The sequence below is a fragment of the Bison bison genome, unplaced genomic scaffold (genome assembly GCF_000754665.1).
Source record: "Bison bison bison isolate TAMUID 2011002044 unplaced genomic scaffold, Bison_UMD1.0 scf7180017864118, whole genome shotgun sequence".
NCBI lineage: Eukaryota > Metazoa > Chordata > Mammalia > Artiodactyla > Bovidae > Bison > Bison bison.
Window position 1 is genome coordinate 5439358 of NW_011494690.1, and position 18599 is coordinate 5457956.

At 40.7% G+C, this 18599-nt stretch overlaps 1 protein-coding gene across 8 annotated transcripts in view; it reads right to left on the reverse strand.

The window, feature by feature from the left end:
* Nucleotides 1–1006: 1006 nt before the first annotated feature.
* SEMA6D (sema domain, transmembrane domain (TM), and cytoplasmic domain, (semaphorin) 6D) overlaps nucleotides 1007–18599 on the reverse strand; it is a 58049-nt gene continuing 40456 nt past the window's right edge. For 2 of the 8 annotated variants that reach the window (XM_010839546.1, XM_010839547.1), the window contains exons 2-19: nucleotides 16056–16219; nucleotides 15551–15662; nucleotides 14927–14987; nucleotides 14754–14816; nucleotides 14544–14645; nucleotides 14220–14310; nucleotides 13208–13327; nucleotides 12450–12538; nucleotides 11512–11729; nucleotides 11281–11412; nucleotides 10784–10939; nucleotides 10519–10692; nucleotides 9223–9363; nucleotides 9050–9127; nucleotides 8520–8620; nucleotides 8103–8159; nucleotides 6459–6626; nucleotides 1007–4726 (exon numbers count right to left, since the gene is read on the reverse strand). In XM_010839546.1, coding sequence (XP_010837848.1) covers nucleotides 3438–4726; nucleotides 6459–6626; nucleotides 8103–8159; nucleotides 8520–8620; nucleotides 9050–9127; nucleotides 9223–9363; nucleotides 10519–10692; nucleotides 10784–10939; nucleotides 11281–11412; nucleotides 11512–11729; nucleotides 12450–12538; nucleotides 13208–13327; nucleotides 14220–14310; nucleotides 14544–14645; nucleotides 14754–14816; nucleotides 14927–14987; nucleotides 15551–15662; nucleotides 16056–16164 — 3261 coding nt within the window. In that variant the 5' untranslated portion in view covers nucleotides 16165–16219 and the 3' untranslated portion in view covers nucleotides 1007–3437. The remainder of the gene's footprint in view (nucleotides 4727–6458; nucleotides 6627–8102; nucleotides 8160–8519; nucleotides 8621–9049; nucleotides 9128–9222; nucleotides 9364–10518; nucleotides 10693–10783; nucleotides 10940–11280; nucleotides 11413–11511; nucleotides 11730–12449; nucleotides 12539–13207; nucleotides 13328–14219; nucleotides 14311–14543; nucleotides 14646–14753; nucleotides 14817–14926; nucleotides 14988–15550; nucleotides 15663–16055; nucleotides 16220–18599) is intronic. The other 6 variants (XM_010839549.1, XM_010839548.1, XM_010839551.1 and 3 more) reach the window with 6 other exon arrangements.

The following is an 18599-nucleotide window of genomic DNA, read 5'->3' on the forward strand; positions in this document are numbered from 1 at the left end:
AGAACAGTATGCAGATAGACTCCTTAAAAATCTAGGAATAAAACTGTCATATGACCCAGCAATCCCACTACTGTGCTTATACCCTGAGAAAGCCATAACTGAAAAAAAACAGGTACCCCGATGTTCATTGCAGCAATATTTACAATAGCTAGGACATGGAAGAAACCGAGATGAATGAATAAAGAAGATGGAAGCTTGGTACGTATAACCATGGAATATTACTTAACCATAAAAAGGAATGTACTTGAGTCAGTTCTAGTGAGGTGGATGAACCTAGAGCCTGTTATACAAAGTGAAGTTAAGTTAGAAAGAGAAAACCAAGTAACATATAGACACATACACATGGAACGTAGAAAAATGGTGCTGATGAACATATCTGCAGGGCAGGAACAGAGATGCAGACATAGAGAACAGACTTTGGACACTGCAGGGGAAGGAGAGGGTGGGAATAACTAAGAGTAGCACTGGAACATTTACATCACCATACGTAAACCAGATAGCGAGTGGGAACTTGCTGTGTAAAACAGGGAGCTCAACCAGGTACTCTGTGGCAAGTTCTGATGGGGGCTGGGGAGAGGTTTCAGAGGGAGGGGATACATGTCTATTATGGCTGACTCACGTTGTTGTATGGCAGAAGCCAACACAATATTGTAAAGCAATTATCCTCCAATTAAAAATAAATTTTCTAAAAAAGTTAAAAAAGGAAAAGCCTGTTGAACTAACAATACGTTGAACAAGTTGAGCCACTGGGATGCTGGCCTGAAGAATTTGACTGTTAAATAATACAGTTCACCTGGTTTTCTGTATTGTACATTTTTCAGGGGCTCTGATGATCAGTATCAACCTGCAAGAAGAGCAATGTGTAATAACCATGACTTGATGGCAAGTATTCTAGGTAAGAATATTTTGGTATATTTTAAAAGAAGCTCTCACTGGTGTTGACTGACTTAAAGATATTTAAAAATATGACACCTTATAAACCTCTTGCACATCTAGAGGCAGAATATAATGATTTGTATATTTTATTTTGACTTTACATGCGGTGTTAAAAACCCAAAGTACATATTATTTACACATCCACAATACAAGTTTACAAGATATCTATACATGTTAAAGTACTCTATAAAACAGTATAGAGCCACTTCACTTTAGGGTTACTTTTTATGCCGTACCATTAAAAAAGATACAATCTGTGTTTACCTTTGCACAAATGAATAAAGCATTTAAAGATTAAATTAACAGGATAGAGACTAGATTTTGTGTTAGAAATCTCAACATAAATACTGATAGAACTCACATTACAAACTACAAGGCAGCACAATGTCACAAAATGTTATCCGGGTTCACATAGTTACTGTTCCATTTTCCGCACGCCAGGATTAATATTGGCAGGGTGAATTCAAACAGGTTTGTCGGCGGTGGACTGAGTAGTGTTTATCGTTGGTTGGTTTAATTTATTATCAATCTGTATTATTTTAGTTTCAAAGCTGAAGTGTTGCAAAAACAGAAGTTTTAGCTTTTGAGCTTCCAGAGACCTCAGGGAATCATGTTCTTTATAAAACAATATTCTCAAAAGAAAAGAATAACTGCATCCGTATTCTACATTCTGTATAAAAATGCTCTGGTCTTTTGCAACCCATCCTCCCCCAAGTAATAAGATATCATCACAGGAAATCAGTTGAACTTATTTGTCTGACTAAGTCAGGAGCATTCCTCTGCCTTGATACTTTCTAGATGAGGTTCAATAAACCGTGGTGTGCAGCATATTAACTGAAACAGTCGTCAGGGTTGCACATCATCAACTGTAAGTGGCTTCTGCAAAACTACGAATAAATGACTCTATATGGTTTCTGCAGGTGTCACATTACCCGGGAAACCTCATTTGACTTCACATTATCACTGATTCATCCTTAGTGAAAGCAGGAGTGGAATGTTTATCATGGCAAAGGATGTAATGCGGCTATCTGGATGGATTGCTTTACAGTTAATTGTTCTAGGTCGTTGTTATGATTTTTTTGAAAAGTCTTTTCAGGTGCTGGTTGAAAAACATGTACAACTGGCACTCAGTAAATGATGTGCTATACTGAAAACACTTAACGTATTCGAGTACTTCTATCATTCTCATGAATAAGGCACAAAATGCACAGATTCAGGTAAACTCACATGTAATATTTACAGTATACTGTCGTTACCTGCATGACTTAGGAGAAAGTTCTCACATCACACAACAAAGACAACATGATTGCACCACTGTTAGGTTCCCATAGACTGTTCCTGTTAAGCCAACTATGAGCCTCTCACATTCCCTTCTTTTGTCTTCTGTTTTGTATGTGTGTGTGGTTCTTTTTTTTTTTCCATCTTGGGGTTAGAGGGGAATTAAAACAAGAGGAATTTTACTACAGGGGAGAAACCAAACACAGTAAAAATAAAACCTTGTTAGTGTGTCCAAGGTTAACAGAGTCACTGGGGCTTGGATTCACAGTGGACTGGTGAATTTTACTACTGAAACTGGTGGATAAATTAAGGATACCTCTTAACGTCTCTATCTCCTTAAGCTGGCAAGACTGTAATTGAAGTTTCAGTGAATAGCAGCACAAAATTACTTAGTACTCTTACATTCTGGCACTGGGTAACATGGAAGTCGAGTTAATCATTTTGACTGTCAAAATCAGCCTTGGTTTTCTTTCTCAAAGCTGAACCCAATGGACTGCTGTGGGAAGAAATTATTGTCTCTTGTTCAGTCATGCGCGATGTAAACAACTCCATAGCACAAAAAGATGCAATGGGCACCGAAACAAATGCTAGTGGGGACAGAACACACACACACTCACACACACTCACACACACTCACACACACATGCACACACAACACAGTTCCTTGGTGGCACGGAAAAAAATGCCACACATGAAAAAGATGCTACAGTTTGGGTCAAAGACTGAATTTTTAGCAAATTGTTTGGTAATCTACAAGTTCGTTTCTTTGAGACATTACCATTTTTTTTTTTTGACATTTGTGCAAGAGGCAAGGTGAATGCATACATATTAAAATGTTCACATTTAATGGGAAGACCACACAAAATGGCAGTCTAAGTTGAACCCATTTTCAAGTATTTGCTCACAGACAGATTCTTCTGAGCACTGGATCAGCTCTTTATACTGGTTACAGGTAGCCCCTCAGAGCCACACATCTCTTTAGCTTCAAACAAAAGAAATGGAATGACCAGCACCTTCCTTTGTTTTCAGGCAAGTACACAGAAGCCTTGCTGCAGTAGCTACATATGGCAAGTTCTGATGTTGCCAAAGTTAGGAAGAGTTTCTTTGGCCACTTGCTTCTCTTGAAATACAAGCGAGTCTCTTTTCTTAAGGTACCCTTACCATATCATCCTCTCAACAACATAGACAGGATAAAGCCACACAAGGAAGGGCACACTTGAGGCCTAGTAAGTGTATTTGTTCAGTGGTCTGACGGAGGTGGTTTGAGGAACAAATGAAGGCTTTGGCGGCACGTCAGGTTTTAAGGACGGTGTCCTCTTTAGTCCCGTCCGGGGAAGGGTGCCATTACTGGTGTAGCTGCTCTGTCTGGAGAGGGAAGGCTGTAGGTGAGCACTCACTGGTGCTCCCTGAATATAGTCCACCTTTGGCCCTGCAGGGGTGGGCACGTACCCTCCACGGTTCATACTAGGCTGTCTAGATAACAAAACACCATTTGGTGAACTTAAGTTTTTAGGCATAGCCGATATAGAGTGCCTCTGGGAGGAATTTTTATGGTAACCCCTCTGTCTTTCCAAAGAAGTCATCGGAACTCCAGGAGTGGTGGGAACATCCACTCGCTTGGTTGGGCTATTTCTGGGAAGAGTCGAGGGAGGAGAGTAGAGAGATGCCTCGCGGTTAGGGACCTTGGGCGGGACTTCAGACATAGGTCCCACGGGATCCAGCATTAGGGTCTGGTGGGCCATCTGGATGTCTCCCATGATGGCTTTGGGGTTACTGTTTGGGTCATTTAGATGCTTCAGGAGATCATTGAGGGTATTTCTGGAATCCACAGAACGCCGGTGATCTCTTTTACTGGATGACTTTGTAAGAGGGTGGTCAATGTTTTGAAGCTTCTTTTCAGCTTTGTGAGCATTGGAGTTTGAGAAAGAAGTGTTGTAGTCATGGGTAGCATTAGGAAGAACAATGGCGCTGGGGATATGCCCGTGACTTAGTGGGGAATGTGGTGGAGGACTAGAAGGAAAAAACTGGGGGGTTTCTTTCCTCGAAGCTCCATGGCCATGGGCCTTTTCTGAGTGGCTCTTCATGGCCTGCAGGGTCTTCTGGTGAAGCACAGGCGTAGACTCAGGAGTGGGGAGAGCAGCCAACTCAGGAGGTTGGCCTCGATGGTCCATGACCATGGATTTTGTATCTCCATTGGGTGGCAGCTCTTTCCGACTGGTCAGCAGGTTACTATATAATTTGGGAGAATCGATATTCTGTTGATATTCCTTGACGGGGCTGTCAAAGAGACCATTCAGCTTGGCAAAACTTCCACTGGAGTCTGTGCATGACTGGGCAGATTCTGCATCTTTATGGATCTTTCTGTTTTTCCGAACAAACATGTCACGGTAACAGTAGACTGCCACACCTGCAATGAACGCACCCAAGACAAAAGCTGCAAAGACACAGGTGATGAGGACATTCATGTGGACCATCTGGTTGGCCTCTCCAGACTGGACTTCCCACCGTACACCTGCAACAGACACACAGGAGAAGAGTCTGAGTGGGGAGCTTCTTTAAAACTGTATTAGCCAGCAAATGGCTTGCCTTGAAGCAACACTACCTTCACATGGTCCATATGCTTAGCTTGGAGAGTGAGGTGGACTCCCAAATCTCATATTTGTTTCTTTAATCACAATAGGGTCCCCAGAGACACTTACAATTGCTACAAATAAAGGATAACTCTTCCATTGATCTGTATTATGTATTAGTCTTTTCCCTTCCAATCCCTCTTAAATAGCTGTTACAACATACAAAATTTTAAGCGTTTCTATCTAAAAATTAGGGCTAGAAATTATATACTTTCTAACTGGCCCATTTTAAATTCATAATATGTTTTTCTTTCTCATGATTTTCTCTTAATTCATAAATCAGCATTAAAGGGCAGTTACTGGGATTAGGGAAACGTATGAATCTATATAAATACACATTCTGATAAAATAATTATGCTAAGACAATTATGCTCTTCTTAATTAGCATGAAACTATATAATTTGTTCACAAACTAAAAGCATCTGCTTAGTCACTGTTAGCTACAAATACAACCTTTCCTGTTTGCTTTTTTTTTCATTCCATCTTGGAGTGAAGCACTCTTGAATTGTCTGCTATGAAAAAAATCCAGACAGTCTAAGGAAGTATACTATGTATTAGAGTTAAATGATATTATCCAATTGTTTTGAGATATTTTAGGAAATATTTAAATTAGACTAGAAGAAGAAGAATTAGTTTGTAATTATTGCTTTTTTTAAATGCAACCACAGACATTTAGAGATGTTAGTTTAAGAGGTATCCAAGTCTGTTACATGCTATAAACACAGCTATCCCAGAATAAGATAAGTCAGAGTGAATTGAAGATTCTGTTGCTCTAGGTTAGTAAGTACTAAGGCCTTCAAACATTAGTTGTTTTTAATCAATGTTGAGGGCAATGGAATTCAGTGGCAATGTGAAAGACAAAGAAAAGTAGAGAGAAATGGAATCATGAAAGAAAATAAAAGAGGAAGAATGGTTATAAAATTGTTTACAATGAAAACATAAAAATCCAAAATCAACAGACATAAATCATAAATGACAATGCACTGCCATAAAAACTGATTGGAAACCTGATACCACAGTTTAGTAAGCACTAAAGAACAGATTTTTTTTCCCCCCAGAGTCATAGATCTTTAATAAGGTAATTCAACAGGCAGCTATTTGATAACAGCTTCTATTATGGGACGAAAATGATAGTTCCGGACAAGTGCTCTGTTATGTTTTATTGTGTGTGGTATTCGAACAACTTGGTGCCTGGCATATATCAATACTTCTCAGATCACATTGTAAACTGGAGCTAAACAAAAGACTGGGAAAGGCTCCTAAATAAAACAGCCAGTATCAGGATATTTGCAATTAATGAGTTTTGTTTTGGGATGTTGCCCGGGTGGCCCTCGGCATTTTCTGATATCCAGCAGGGTCCAGCTTCTTGAGACAGAAGCCAACATGGGTTAGATTGTCTGAGTGGCTGTTTCATCCACTCTTTCAGCTTTCCACCTCTGTCGCTGTTAAGGAACGCACTCCACATAACCACAGAAAACCGGAGCGACCGCGGCCAGTGGAGGCGGTGATAATAGCAGAGGTGGCTCCATCTGGGTTCACTTCCATCCACTCCTCAGAGATATTAGGAATCAGGTTTCCACTCAGTGAGAGATGAATTCCCTGGTGAGGCCTTACCCTTTGGGATACCTGATAAAGGATCAGTAAAATCAGAAGTGTTTGGGTCATCTTGAACTACAAATTTCCGGGAGCTGGTCAGTTTAGGTCTCCAGGTATCAATCACTTTAGGTGTAATTTCTGGGATACTTGCCATTGTGGTAACAGAAGATGAAGATACCTCCATGTCTGTGGTGGCAAACAGATTTTTATTAACGTGGGTAATGTCAGCCCATTGTTTCTGACTGGACTGTTGTATTTTCAAGTAAAGTTTAAGCAAATTTTATGAGAAAGCCTGTTCGAGGATTTCATCAAAACGCATCTAAGGAGATTATACCAAATCCCTTTCTTGCAAGGGAAAAAGAAAAACTAAAAATTAATCATAAAGACACATTAAGCAGATTTCAAATTTGAAGACACTCAAAATACTCCTACTGAAACCTCTGGGGTGATTAATGACACTCATGGAAAAGGTAATATGAATCCCACAGACTGTGATTTCCTCATCTTTTTGTGGGACAGCATCATTTCATTTCTTTTTGTGTATTTTTAAAAAATAATTTTGATTGATGGTTGGAAGCTGTATATCTTTCACTGGGGAACCTAGAGTGTAACTTCGTCAGAAAGCACCTGGTTGGTTCTGCATAAACACTCGATCTTGGACTTGACAAGCAGGCTGTCCTGCTTTAGCATAGACCTCCGGCCCATCTGTAGATTCCTGAGCGCACTGAGGGGTCACTGTCCATGGGGAAGCACTGAAGCTTTCCAGAATGCGCGCGGAGTTTTTTTCCCAAAGAGTAAGAGGCAACTCATGCATAAGAAATGGCATTTATGAGCTGATTAAGGGTGTCCTGATACATAGGATCTACCATTCTTTTCTCCCCTCTGAGGAATGAAACAGCTAGTGAATTTTAGAACCAGCGACAGGATCGGGAGTAACTTAACCTCTTAGCGCGTCTATTACTGAGTTCTGCCAAGCAGATTTTCCATCAAAATGGAAGTGTATGATTTTAGGCGAAAACTCCGGAGACCCAAATTCAGGCTGGTACAACGGTCACAGATGAAGACTTCAGAACAGATGAAGACAAGGCGGGGGCGGGGAGGCACAGGGAACCCAGTGGACATCTTAATACATCAGAAACCAGCTTCATTCGATGGGGACCTTCTTCACACCACTGAGATCACAGCATTCAAAGGTTCCAGGGATTACCACAAACCATTCCAAAAAAGATCTCTAAAATTGATAAATACACATTTTGGGGAAATGTGTATTTGTTTACTAGGTCTTAGGAAAGGTGAGGAGAGAAGGGGGAAATAATGAAGTTCTGCCATCCATTAAAAATAGATGGCTGCAGGGAACATTCACGATGCGCAGGGGTGAGAGAAGAAAGCTCAGGTGGACGGGCGTGCAGCTGGAATGCAGCCTATGTTAATCCATTGGATTTTTCTTAAGGATGTGCGCCTTGGTCAATGATGGACTATTAACATGCTACACAAGGTGAAGTGCTGAGTAAGAAAAAGTCTTTGGGACCATCGGGGGTTATGAGTCAAAGCACAAAAATGACGGGCTGCCAAACTGCGCAAAAGGAGGGGAAAAGGGGCTGAAAATGCTGAACTGAAGGAAAGAAAAGGTTTGTTAATTCAAAAAAATGAAAAAAAACTAACCAGATGTTGGACCGCCAAATATTTTGTAATCTGGTGTAGTTGAAGTAGGCAAAATTTCTAAAAGAATTAAAGGAACAAGTAATCAGTAAGAAGTAACCAAAAGAAAGCAAAAATTTACGAATTCCATTAACTCAAAAAGTCAAAAGAAAGGACTATAAATTAAAAAATGAACCTACTGGTTAGACTACCTTTCTCTAGATTTCCTATGGAATTGTAAATGGCGAAGGTAAAAAAAAAAAAGTAAGATTCTTCTCTAACTTATCCCCATGATCAAACAGCTCAGCTTTTGCGAAGTTCAAGTTAAATGCTAGGTGGCATGTGTACTGAGTCATTATATAAGGCTGATTGTAAAACAATGTTCACGTGCAAATGTGATCCCAAAGAAGCGCCAGGAGGGAAAGGAAGATTCGGTCTTACCGTGGCAGTCCCCTAGATGGGCCGTGTTGCCATATTCTGTGTCTTGTTCAAATCCTCCAGCGCTGTGGTTATGGAAAGCAAACAAGTCTTCAGTTAACAGCCTTCATAGGAACACAAGTGAGAACCAGAGCAGAACCAAGAACACAGACAGATTAGTAAGAATGAGCAGAGAGAGAAAAATGGACATTTCAACATAGCTTGCTAAGATGAATACTTGTATTCAACATTTAGTAACTAGAGTGTTTAAGAGAGCAGAAGAGAATTGTTTTCTTTCTTGCCATCTATCCTTTTCCCTTAAGTATTATACTGTCTACAATCTCCTTTTCCTGTCATAGCTCCAGATTTTCTGTTTTTCTTTCTCCCATACAACAACAACAACAACAAAAACAGAAAAAAGGAAAGAAAGAAAGAAAAGAAAAAAGAAAAGTAGTGTTATTGGAATTTTTCTAAAATCCCTAGTTTTAGAGGCCCTGGAGAAGACAGAAGCACATCTGGAGAAGATCTCAGTTAATGTGACAAAGTGTACTTACAGCATCGCTGGGCTCACTCGACCACAGGCCCCTTGGCTTAACCAGCCACAGTATGGATCTCGAGATGCAATACAAGACCTATATGCAACCAGACAGAAGGTAACCTGAATTTTCTCATTATCAAAGGTCATGATCCTGAAAGACCCAGGGTAAGGAAAGAAACATCAGCTTACTTTTTACATGATCCATAACGCTCACAGCGACTGAGGGGGATGCGGATAACGCAGCTAGAGAACGCCACATATAAAGCATGATGGTCTTTATCCAACTGTAATGAGATGACCTTTCTGTCCTCCTCATTTTCAGCATTGCACCTATATTGTGGGAGACATTTTCAAGGTAGATGTTTAGTAAGTCAAGAGCTATAGGAACTAGGCGAGGCAAGTGGGGTTTGGTTTTTGCAATTACTGAGAGCTGGGGAGGTGTTAAGGAATACTCTCAGTAGCAAACTAGGCAAGTACACAGTTTAGGATGTGATAATTATGTGATTCATCTTCTACTGCTTTGCATGGTTAGTTAAATTTCAGGCTGGACAAAGGGTTTTTTAAAGACTGGCTTCCTGTTCTGATGATAGAAGGGAATTGCACTTGTGAAGAGCATGTTAGGCTATAGGGAAGAAAAAGGATAATGTTCTAATGCATTTTAATCTTCCTGTGCTAACTATTTCTAGATCTCTCCTTAGTCTTCTTTGCTCCATTACTCTCATCTATCTCGTTTGTTTTAATGGTTCATATAATTTTTTATATCAGTGGTTGCAAGAATTATGGGGTGTGTGTGTGTGTGTGTGTGTGTGTGTGTGTGTGTGTGTCTATCTGCAACCAGCTGTAGCATAGTTCTGGATGCAGCATCCTGAAATAGATCTGTAAGGTGAGAGGGGTGGGGTAAAATATTCTCATTTTCCATAGGTGACAAGGGCTGAATTATTTTTAAATGTATCACTGTCCACCCTCCAAACCCTGAGACTCAGGCAAACACCAAATCTGGGTTTTTATTTCAGTGAGAAAAACAAACAAACCACAATACTAATAAGCCAAACCACTACTAATTTGAGGCTTCCCTGGTGGCTCAATAAGTAAAGAATCCACCGGCAATGCAGGAGACCTGGGTTCTATCCCTGGGTTGCAAAGACCCTCTGGAGAAGGAAATGGCAACACACTCCAGTACTCTTGCCTGGGGACTTCCATGGACAGAGGAGCCTGGGGGGCTACTGTCAATAGGGTCACAAGAGTGGGACATAATTTAGCGACTAACCACCACCATTTCTGCTGCTGCTAAGTCGCTTCAGTCGTGTCCGACTCTGCGAGCCCTACCAGGCTCCTCCGTCCATGGCATCTTCCAGGCAAGAGTACTGGAGTGGGGTGCCATTGCCTTCTCCATTTCTACCACTGCTAATATAGAGGGCTGAAAGGAAATGACTAGATGAAACAGACGCTGAAGTCTCAAAAAGCGTTCTGGTATAATACACCTACTTTGCATGGTTGTATGCTTCAATCTCTTCCAGTAATACGCTGTCATTCAAAGAGAAAGGGCTGGTCTTCGCCAAAACTTTAAGCACCACGCCAGCTTCTGAGCCAACAAAGATGACTGTGTAGTTCTGGTGGGGTCCGGCAGAATGGTCGACGGCGATGGCCGTCAGTCTGTACCTGCCAGAGGAGGTGAATCAGGTTAGACAGGGGGCCAACAGGAAGGGGGACTACTGAACGGGAGCGGGCCTGCGTGTCTGCCCAGTCTTACCTGATCCGAGTCTTTGTGAACCAGGGTTCGTCGGCAATGGGTGGGACGGCCGAGTCCATCAGGGGGTGGGATTTGATGAATGACAGGGTTTCATCCGGGAAATCGATGGAGGTTTTATATGCTTCCGCAAGACCGTACTTTGCACAACAGCCAGGCCTGAAAGGAAAATAGTGTGTTTTCCCCTCCTCACAGTTTGTATCTAGGGAAAAGGTGTCTATTCTGGAAGAAAACGTTAAGAGAAGGAGAGTGAGCCAAACTCTCTGAGTAACATTATTTCCACGAACTCTGTGGGCTCTCCACATGCAGGCTCTCAGTCATAGTCACTGAGTTTCTATCTGCGGCGCTGCACAGGGACACCCTTCCTGGAGAGGGAGGGGGGGCCCACCTGCTCTCTGAGGATGCATGCTTCCAGTGACCAGAGGGCTTTGTTCCAGGGCTTTGTCACTGGAAGCATGAGGAAAGGACAGAAATCCTTTCCGTCTTTATTGTTTTCCTACCTTGGCTTTGGTACTTTGTCTTCAGGGACTGCTGTCCAAACAGAATCTGGAGTTTTCTGTTCTTTAAACCGTCCTTTGAATACTTTTTCAATGTCATCCATGCTAAACGCACAGACTGCGGAACCAGGAATGCTGAAAAAGAGGAACAGCATCAGGGGACGGCGGACCTGTTCTGGGTTCCCACAAACAAGACACAGAGCGCCTTCTGAAGCGCTGAGGGTCGGTTCTCACCTGTTGAGCTGTGTGGTGAACACCCCTACCACTGTGGGAATGCCATTGATTTGTATTATGTCTGTAATAGACTGCAGAACATCAAAGTAGAAAAAGGAATCTCCGGGGACAGAACAGTTAAGCCGAGCCTTCAGAAACGAAGTCCAGTGCTTCTCCAGGACGCGCTGGGAGCCACCCATGTCGTTTTTACATATGCGGGCCACACGTGAATAGACAGCCTGCCCAGGGGACAAAAGCAAGGCGACAGGATCATGAGCATGGAGGGAGAACAGGAGCAAAAAGCTGCCAGATAAGGGAGGGACAAAAAATGATAAAAGATACACGTGGTTGAGAAGACTCCAGCAGCCTTCCCTCTAGGCTTCTGTAGAGTAAGAATGTAAATTGTATTTACCTGTGAGAAAAACAAAAAAGGAGGGCCATTTTCCTGTTCTACCAAACAAGCTCCCTAAGAAGTGAGCCACTGGGCTGCCTGGCTGGATGGAAACCATTCCCATACTTCATTCCCCACTTAGCTTCTCATATTGTTAATGAAACGCACCGTCCTTAAACCTGGCATAGAAGGAGATGCAATATTTTAGAATCTTACGGACTTGGACTGAAGTACTCGTCAATGAACAGGGGCCCTTCCTTTCCATCCTGCCTTTTGACACTAAGAAAGAACAGCTATCAATAGATTTCTAAAGAGTTAAAGAAGCATCCATAGCTCAAGGGTGCCTGCAGCACATTCTCTGTAGTAACAGGAAAAAATAAATAAAACCTTCTCAAGGCTGCTGTTCCCACTCTGGCCATTGTTCAGTTATTTCCCAGCAACTATTCTCTTGCTAAGCAACACAACTCTCTGCACTTGGCCCTGAATGCACTGAGTGCTGGAAAACATGCAAAGACCTACCAAGGTGGGCTCAATTCCATGCAATGCGAGTGCACAGGCATATACTTGCCTTGCCTAAGTTGTTATGTTCTACAGCAATTTCTCGAAAGAAGAAATAGACGTAGTTTCCGTATTCTATGGCATGCAGAAAGTGAGGCTCTGAAAGAGAAAGTGAGAACAAACTGGTTCCTGAAGGGTAATTCAATTAGCATCATAGCCCGACTGCTAGGCATGACTGACAGACATCACACTGCTACTTTCAAGCCAAGAACTTTGATATGCCACCAAGTTTTAGGAGTCCCATTATGGGTATGTTGAAGCTTTAGGGAACCCAGAGTCTTTAATGTTAGCTAATGGACTAGAAAAAGCCTACAGGGAACTGAACTTCAGCAAAGGTCTTTGTTTCAACAGATTTATTCATTAACCTATTTAGCTAGTAAAGGAAACTTTTTATGTTGAAAATTAAAAATCTTGATTTCTAGACTCCAAAGAACAAAATAACTCTGAAGATATGAACTAACAGTTCCCAGGGTTAAACTTTCCAGGATAATTAGAAGGAAGTGGGCAAGGAGTAGTGCGCGCATTTAGTTAGGCAAATGGTATACAGAATGGTGATTTTTTTTTTTTTTGAGGTCACCTAAGATAGAAATCTACTTTTTAGACATAGCTACTGGTCTCCTCATTTCCCACTAATGCAGCCAACCAAGGCAGCTTGTACTGGGCTCTAAATTAACAATATAAAGTCATGCACTGAACTTTCCAATGCCAGGGCTCCTGTTCCCATGTACCCATCCTGCGACCCCTGGCAATACTGCTCTTCAAAGGTACCTTTGATCCATTTGGAATCATATTTTATTGTACGAAGAGCAGATCCATCACCCATGCTTCGATAAATAACAGCATCACTGGCCAAGAAGTCAGCCACTGTGGCAGAATACAGCTTCCCATCTGAAACCAAGGTTATAATTTAAATAAAAATAGCCACAGTTAAAATAAGTGTATTATCATATGTGTGTGCTAAGTCATTTCAGTTGTGTCCAGCTCTTTGCAATCTTATGAACTGCAGCCTGCCAGGCTTCTCTGTCCATGGGATTCTCCAGGCAAGAATCCTGGAATGGGTTGCCATGCTTTCCTCAGGGGATCTTCTCAACCCAGGGATCGAATCCACATCTATGTCTCTTGCACTGGCCGGCTGGTTCTTTACTACCAGCGCCACCTGGGAAGCCCATGTTTTCCCATGTAGTCTGTTATATCCTTTGGAGTGTTTTCACTGACATCATTGCTATATATACAAATAAATCTAAAACCTGATGCTCATAATCAACTTGTGACAGGTTGACCTGTATTATCTAAGTTTATAGATGAGAACTTGGAGCACCAAGAAGGTAAGCAACTTATTCAAAAAAGGCTTCCCTGGTGGCTCAGATGGTTAAAGAATGTGCCTGCAATGCAGGAGATCCAGACTCGATCCCTGGGTTGGGAAGATTCCCCTGGAAAAGGGAACGGCTCCAGTATTCTTGTCTGGAGAATTCCACGGACAGAGGAGCCTGGCAGGCTACAGTCCATGGGGTAGCAAAAAGTCGGACATGACCGAGCGACTAACACTTTCACTTTCAGCTTATTCAGGGTCACTGGCCTAACAACAGAGCCGAGTGTCCGAATACTTATAATATGCTCACTTATAATTCCTCTTTTTTGAAAATCTGTTCATAGCTTTTAGTCTTTGAAACACTCATGTCAAGGTAGCTATTCTAGTTATGAGCTTTTTTCCTTCCTTTAAATTCCTCTTGCATCTTCAATGTCATTAATCATTTATATTCATTACACTAAAGAATCTTACCAGCAAAAAGGGCAACATTAGTTTGTCTGGCATCAAATGGGCATCTTGCCAGGCCACTAATTTCTTCTCCATCATACTCTAAGGTATTCAGCTACAAAAGAAAAATAAATAGCTGGTGTCACATCTGTTCAATGTACATGTTTGAAGGCAATACTGCTTTATTTGTACTGAAATTCTATGGGAAAAATTCTGTCTTTATTCTTTCATAGTGTTAGAGATAAGACACATTACTAGATTTATAGAAGAAAGGATTCGACTCTAACACCATACCAGTAGAGGAAGAAGAATTGATTAAAAACAGCACATTGTATAAAATATACTTACCTTATAGTATCTACACATGGGATTAAACGCATTGGTGCCACAAACAAAAACCATCTCATCGTTTCTTGGAACAAATACTTTAATAAAGTTGTGGCATTCATCCTAAAGAAAGTAACAACGACACTACCATTAGACATTCCATGTGCCTACATCGTGGGCTCAAGCCACCATACAGACTCAATCTAGTGATCATATATTTCTTTTACTTACTTTATGCTTGCCTTTCATAGCACAGTTTTCTCGATCCTGTTGTCTTGACCGCCATGTCAGTTTCTGTATCAATCGAGCAAAACCAAAGTTCAATATTTTAAATATTGAGGGGAGAGGGACATTACCCAAGTTCTAAGGGAATGCAAATAAATTTGCCAACTACAGTTGCTCACCTTGTTTGGTATTACTTCTGTTTTGGGGATTTCATTTAAGTTTACTGTATAAACTTGATCCCTGTTGGAAACAAGGCAGTAAGTCATATCATGTTAATACATAAAAATGTTAAGCTGCTTCTTATTTTATTTTTACAGAGCTGCTTTTATTGTGTTTTAGAGATCATTTGGATTTTCTCTGTCTCCAACAAAGTCAACAAAGAGTACTTTTTCATTAGTGAGATGCTTTTATATATCACTGTGGTTAGGGAATGAAGAAAGTCCTTTTCTTCAGGCATGGGTCAAATGACTACTCAGTATTAGCATAGACATACTTTCAATATTTACTTGAATAATTCCAAGTTAAAAAAAGACTAAAGAAAAAAAATTTTTTTTTCTCCTGCTGCTTTAGGAATAAAGAATGGTGTCTGATTTCTTGACTGCACTAATAAAACAGGACTGCTGAAGGCTTTTGCTGTATTTTGTTCCTGGTACACAACGCTGACTCTTCTCAAGTGAGTATTTTTGGCTACTTGCAATTTTTGATCACAATCACATATTAGTTTTTCATGAACTAGACACATTAATGCAAGCACCACAAGAGAAAAGAATTTTAATCTAATAAACCAACGAGGGGAAAATTACCTGCCAGCAATATAAAGTGTGTCTCGAATTTTCAACATCAGCTGAAAGTCCAGCCTGTGCTGTGATTCATTGCCTGAAGGACGTCCTCTAAAAACCGGATATTGCCTTGAATCTGCAAGTAAAAACGGGCTAAACCATCAGTCAGGATTACGGAGCTGAAGAATCGATATACAGCATTGATTAGCTGTATATACTAGTTGTAGAAGGGTTTTAACTAAATTCTTTTCTTAAGGTCTTGAATATGAATGAATAAGAGATGGTGAGTATCACCAAATGGTCTTTTTCTTTTTAACTGAAAACATATAACCTATATATAGGTTGCTTTAGAAAAGTGCCTAACTAAATTGTCCCATTTTCTTCAGACACTAGGAAATGATTATGGATAAATGAGGATGTAAAACATTTTAAAGACATAAAATCCTCTTTCTAAAAATGAATATGCTTAGAAAATTAAAACCAAAACAACCCTTCCTTCTTAGAAAAGAGTATTCTTTAGATTACTTACAGTGATAGTCAACAGTATTAAGGGGTTCATCATCTTCAGGAAAGCTGACCGCCCTCAACTGGGAAATCAGTAGCAGCAGCATGTAGGCACAGAGCAGGAAGAACCTCATGGTTGGGCCAACGTGAAGGCAGAGCAGCCCCTCCTCAGAGAGTCCACTTAGCTACCTGGAAAACAGAAGGAGTGTGGAAAGATCTCTGCTGTGATCAAAGAGCTTTGCCATTTGTAATCAGTTCAGTTTCCGTCATGAGCTCTCTCCAGCGTCCCCCTCCCATCAGAAAGATGGCAGTGGTGGAGGAGACACCTCTGAAAACACAGGCCAAAGGCGGCATTCTGCCAAGTTTGATTAAAGCATCTGGTGAGCATACTGAATTTTTAGGCCCATTTGCAAGAGTTTTTGAGGTAACTACGTATGTCATCACAGCAAAATCACCAGAACCACAAACAGAAATGCTGGCTGCTGACTTGGCAAGAAGATGGGCAAAGTTGGGATTAGAATTTTAATTAAATGCCAATCTGCCTCCCTTCCCCCATCCCTGAAATAAATCCAGTACAGCTTGTCTCTGCCCTCCCCATCCCCCCAAAATGCCCAAGCTGCCTCGAGAGTATCCAAGGAGCTGATGGGCCTGTAGCCCCTCTCAGCCCCTAAAGGCACTGCCAAATTCCCAGCATTATTCAAGCTACCCCCTAAATTCTTAAGTAGAACAGTTCCCTAAGCTTAGAAAGAACAGCATGAAAGCAATGACATGAGTGACCTTGAATCAGGGTGAAAGAGAATGAAAAGAAATGAAATGATTTCACGATCAATCAATCAGGCAAAGCAGAGCAGGGATGACCAGCACAGCTGACACCAGGCCACTGGGGAAGTCTATATTTTTACATGAAAGCATTTGGACACAAACCAATACCCTAAGTATGCCTGTCCTCTTAGCTTTATTAAGCTTTAGAGCCATATGGGGCCTTAGGGACCACCTAGTCCAACCCCCTCATTTTTCAGATAAGAAAACTAAGGCCTGAAAAATTAAGGGACTCACTGAATTTCATGGAACTATTTAGGGCAAGATCAGAGAGTCCAGACTGACATCACCTGAGTCTCTATCCAGATGTTTTTCATCAAATTAGATAATGAAATTAAATGGGTTTTTCTCCTTAGAGAATAGAGCATTACAAAAATAATCTTTGGGGGGTAATGAATATACTCATTACCTTTACTGAAGTGCTATTTCATAGGTGTAGGTTTATGCTAAATTTTATCAAGTTGTACAGTTATATATATGCAGTGTATTGCATGTCAGTATACGAACAAAGCTTATAGCATTTTTTGTACATTATTAGCTGTAATTTTTTAAAATCTTTAAATATTATTAATTAATTACAAAAATAAACTAAGGCCCTGCTGGGACAATGGATATTTTTGTGAAATGGTAAAAGCTCTGCTTCGTAACAGTATCACCCCTTCCTTGACCAAAACTGTCACTTACTGCTATTATACTGTTAGGCTCAGTCTTTTATATCTAAAAACTTTAGCAGGGATCATAAGAATCACTTCAAATTCTTGGGGAGTTCAACCACTCAACTAATACTTACTATATACCTCTTTCATCATCATCTTCTTTTTTTTTGCTGTGCCACACAGCATGCGGGATCTTAGTTCCCCAACCAGGGATTGAATCCACACCCCGGCTAGAGTCTTAACAACTGGACTGCCAGGGAAATCCCTTTAATTTTTTTTTGCTTCATCTTCTTAATGTCAAAAACACAGATGCACACACATGCATTCTTTGTAACACTTTCAATATTTATCTTTTTAACCGAAGTAGAAGCCATGTATATATGTGCAACATTTGGAATCCTCGTTTTACAAAAGGAGAGAAGAATATTGCAATACAATTTTACTCAATGTACAACTAGTCCAGTAGTAAGTTAACACATTTAAAATGTCCGGAAAATAGTCTGGTGGAATGGAACCTGCAGCATCATCATCTTGTACTTGAGTTGAAAGACTGTAGAACTTGGTCGTGATGGGATTTGGGTTTGAATGGAACTCCACCACCTACTGGCTTATCAACCTGGGAAAGGTTCTTCAATCTCTCTTAGCATTAGCTTATTTATAAGATGTGAATAATACTACCTTCTCCATTGGGTGAAAAAGAACTAAGTGCCTGACACCTACAGATTCTGAGCAAAGTTAATCCTCCTCTCTCTTCTCCTGTAGGACACCATGCATATGACCAAATTGACCTTAACAACATGGGCAGAGTCTGGGAAAAATGCATCCTAAAATATTAAAGCTATTTGGTCACTTGTTTTCCCAAAGGTTTAAAATGCTAAAGTTGTTTTTAGAATAAATTTTACAACTTGAGCCTATTTATCAAACATAGAAAAGAAAGTAAAAAGCAATCACTAATAATCCTACCATCCCAACCCAACAACTATGATGATCTGGTTCTAGTTTTCTTGCCACATGCATATATTTTTCAATCTTCACAGAAGAGAACCTCTTTCAATTACTACTTCTCCTTAAGTGGCATCTCCCTATCTTGCTTT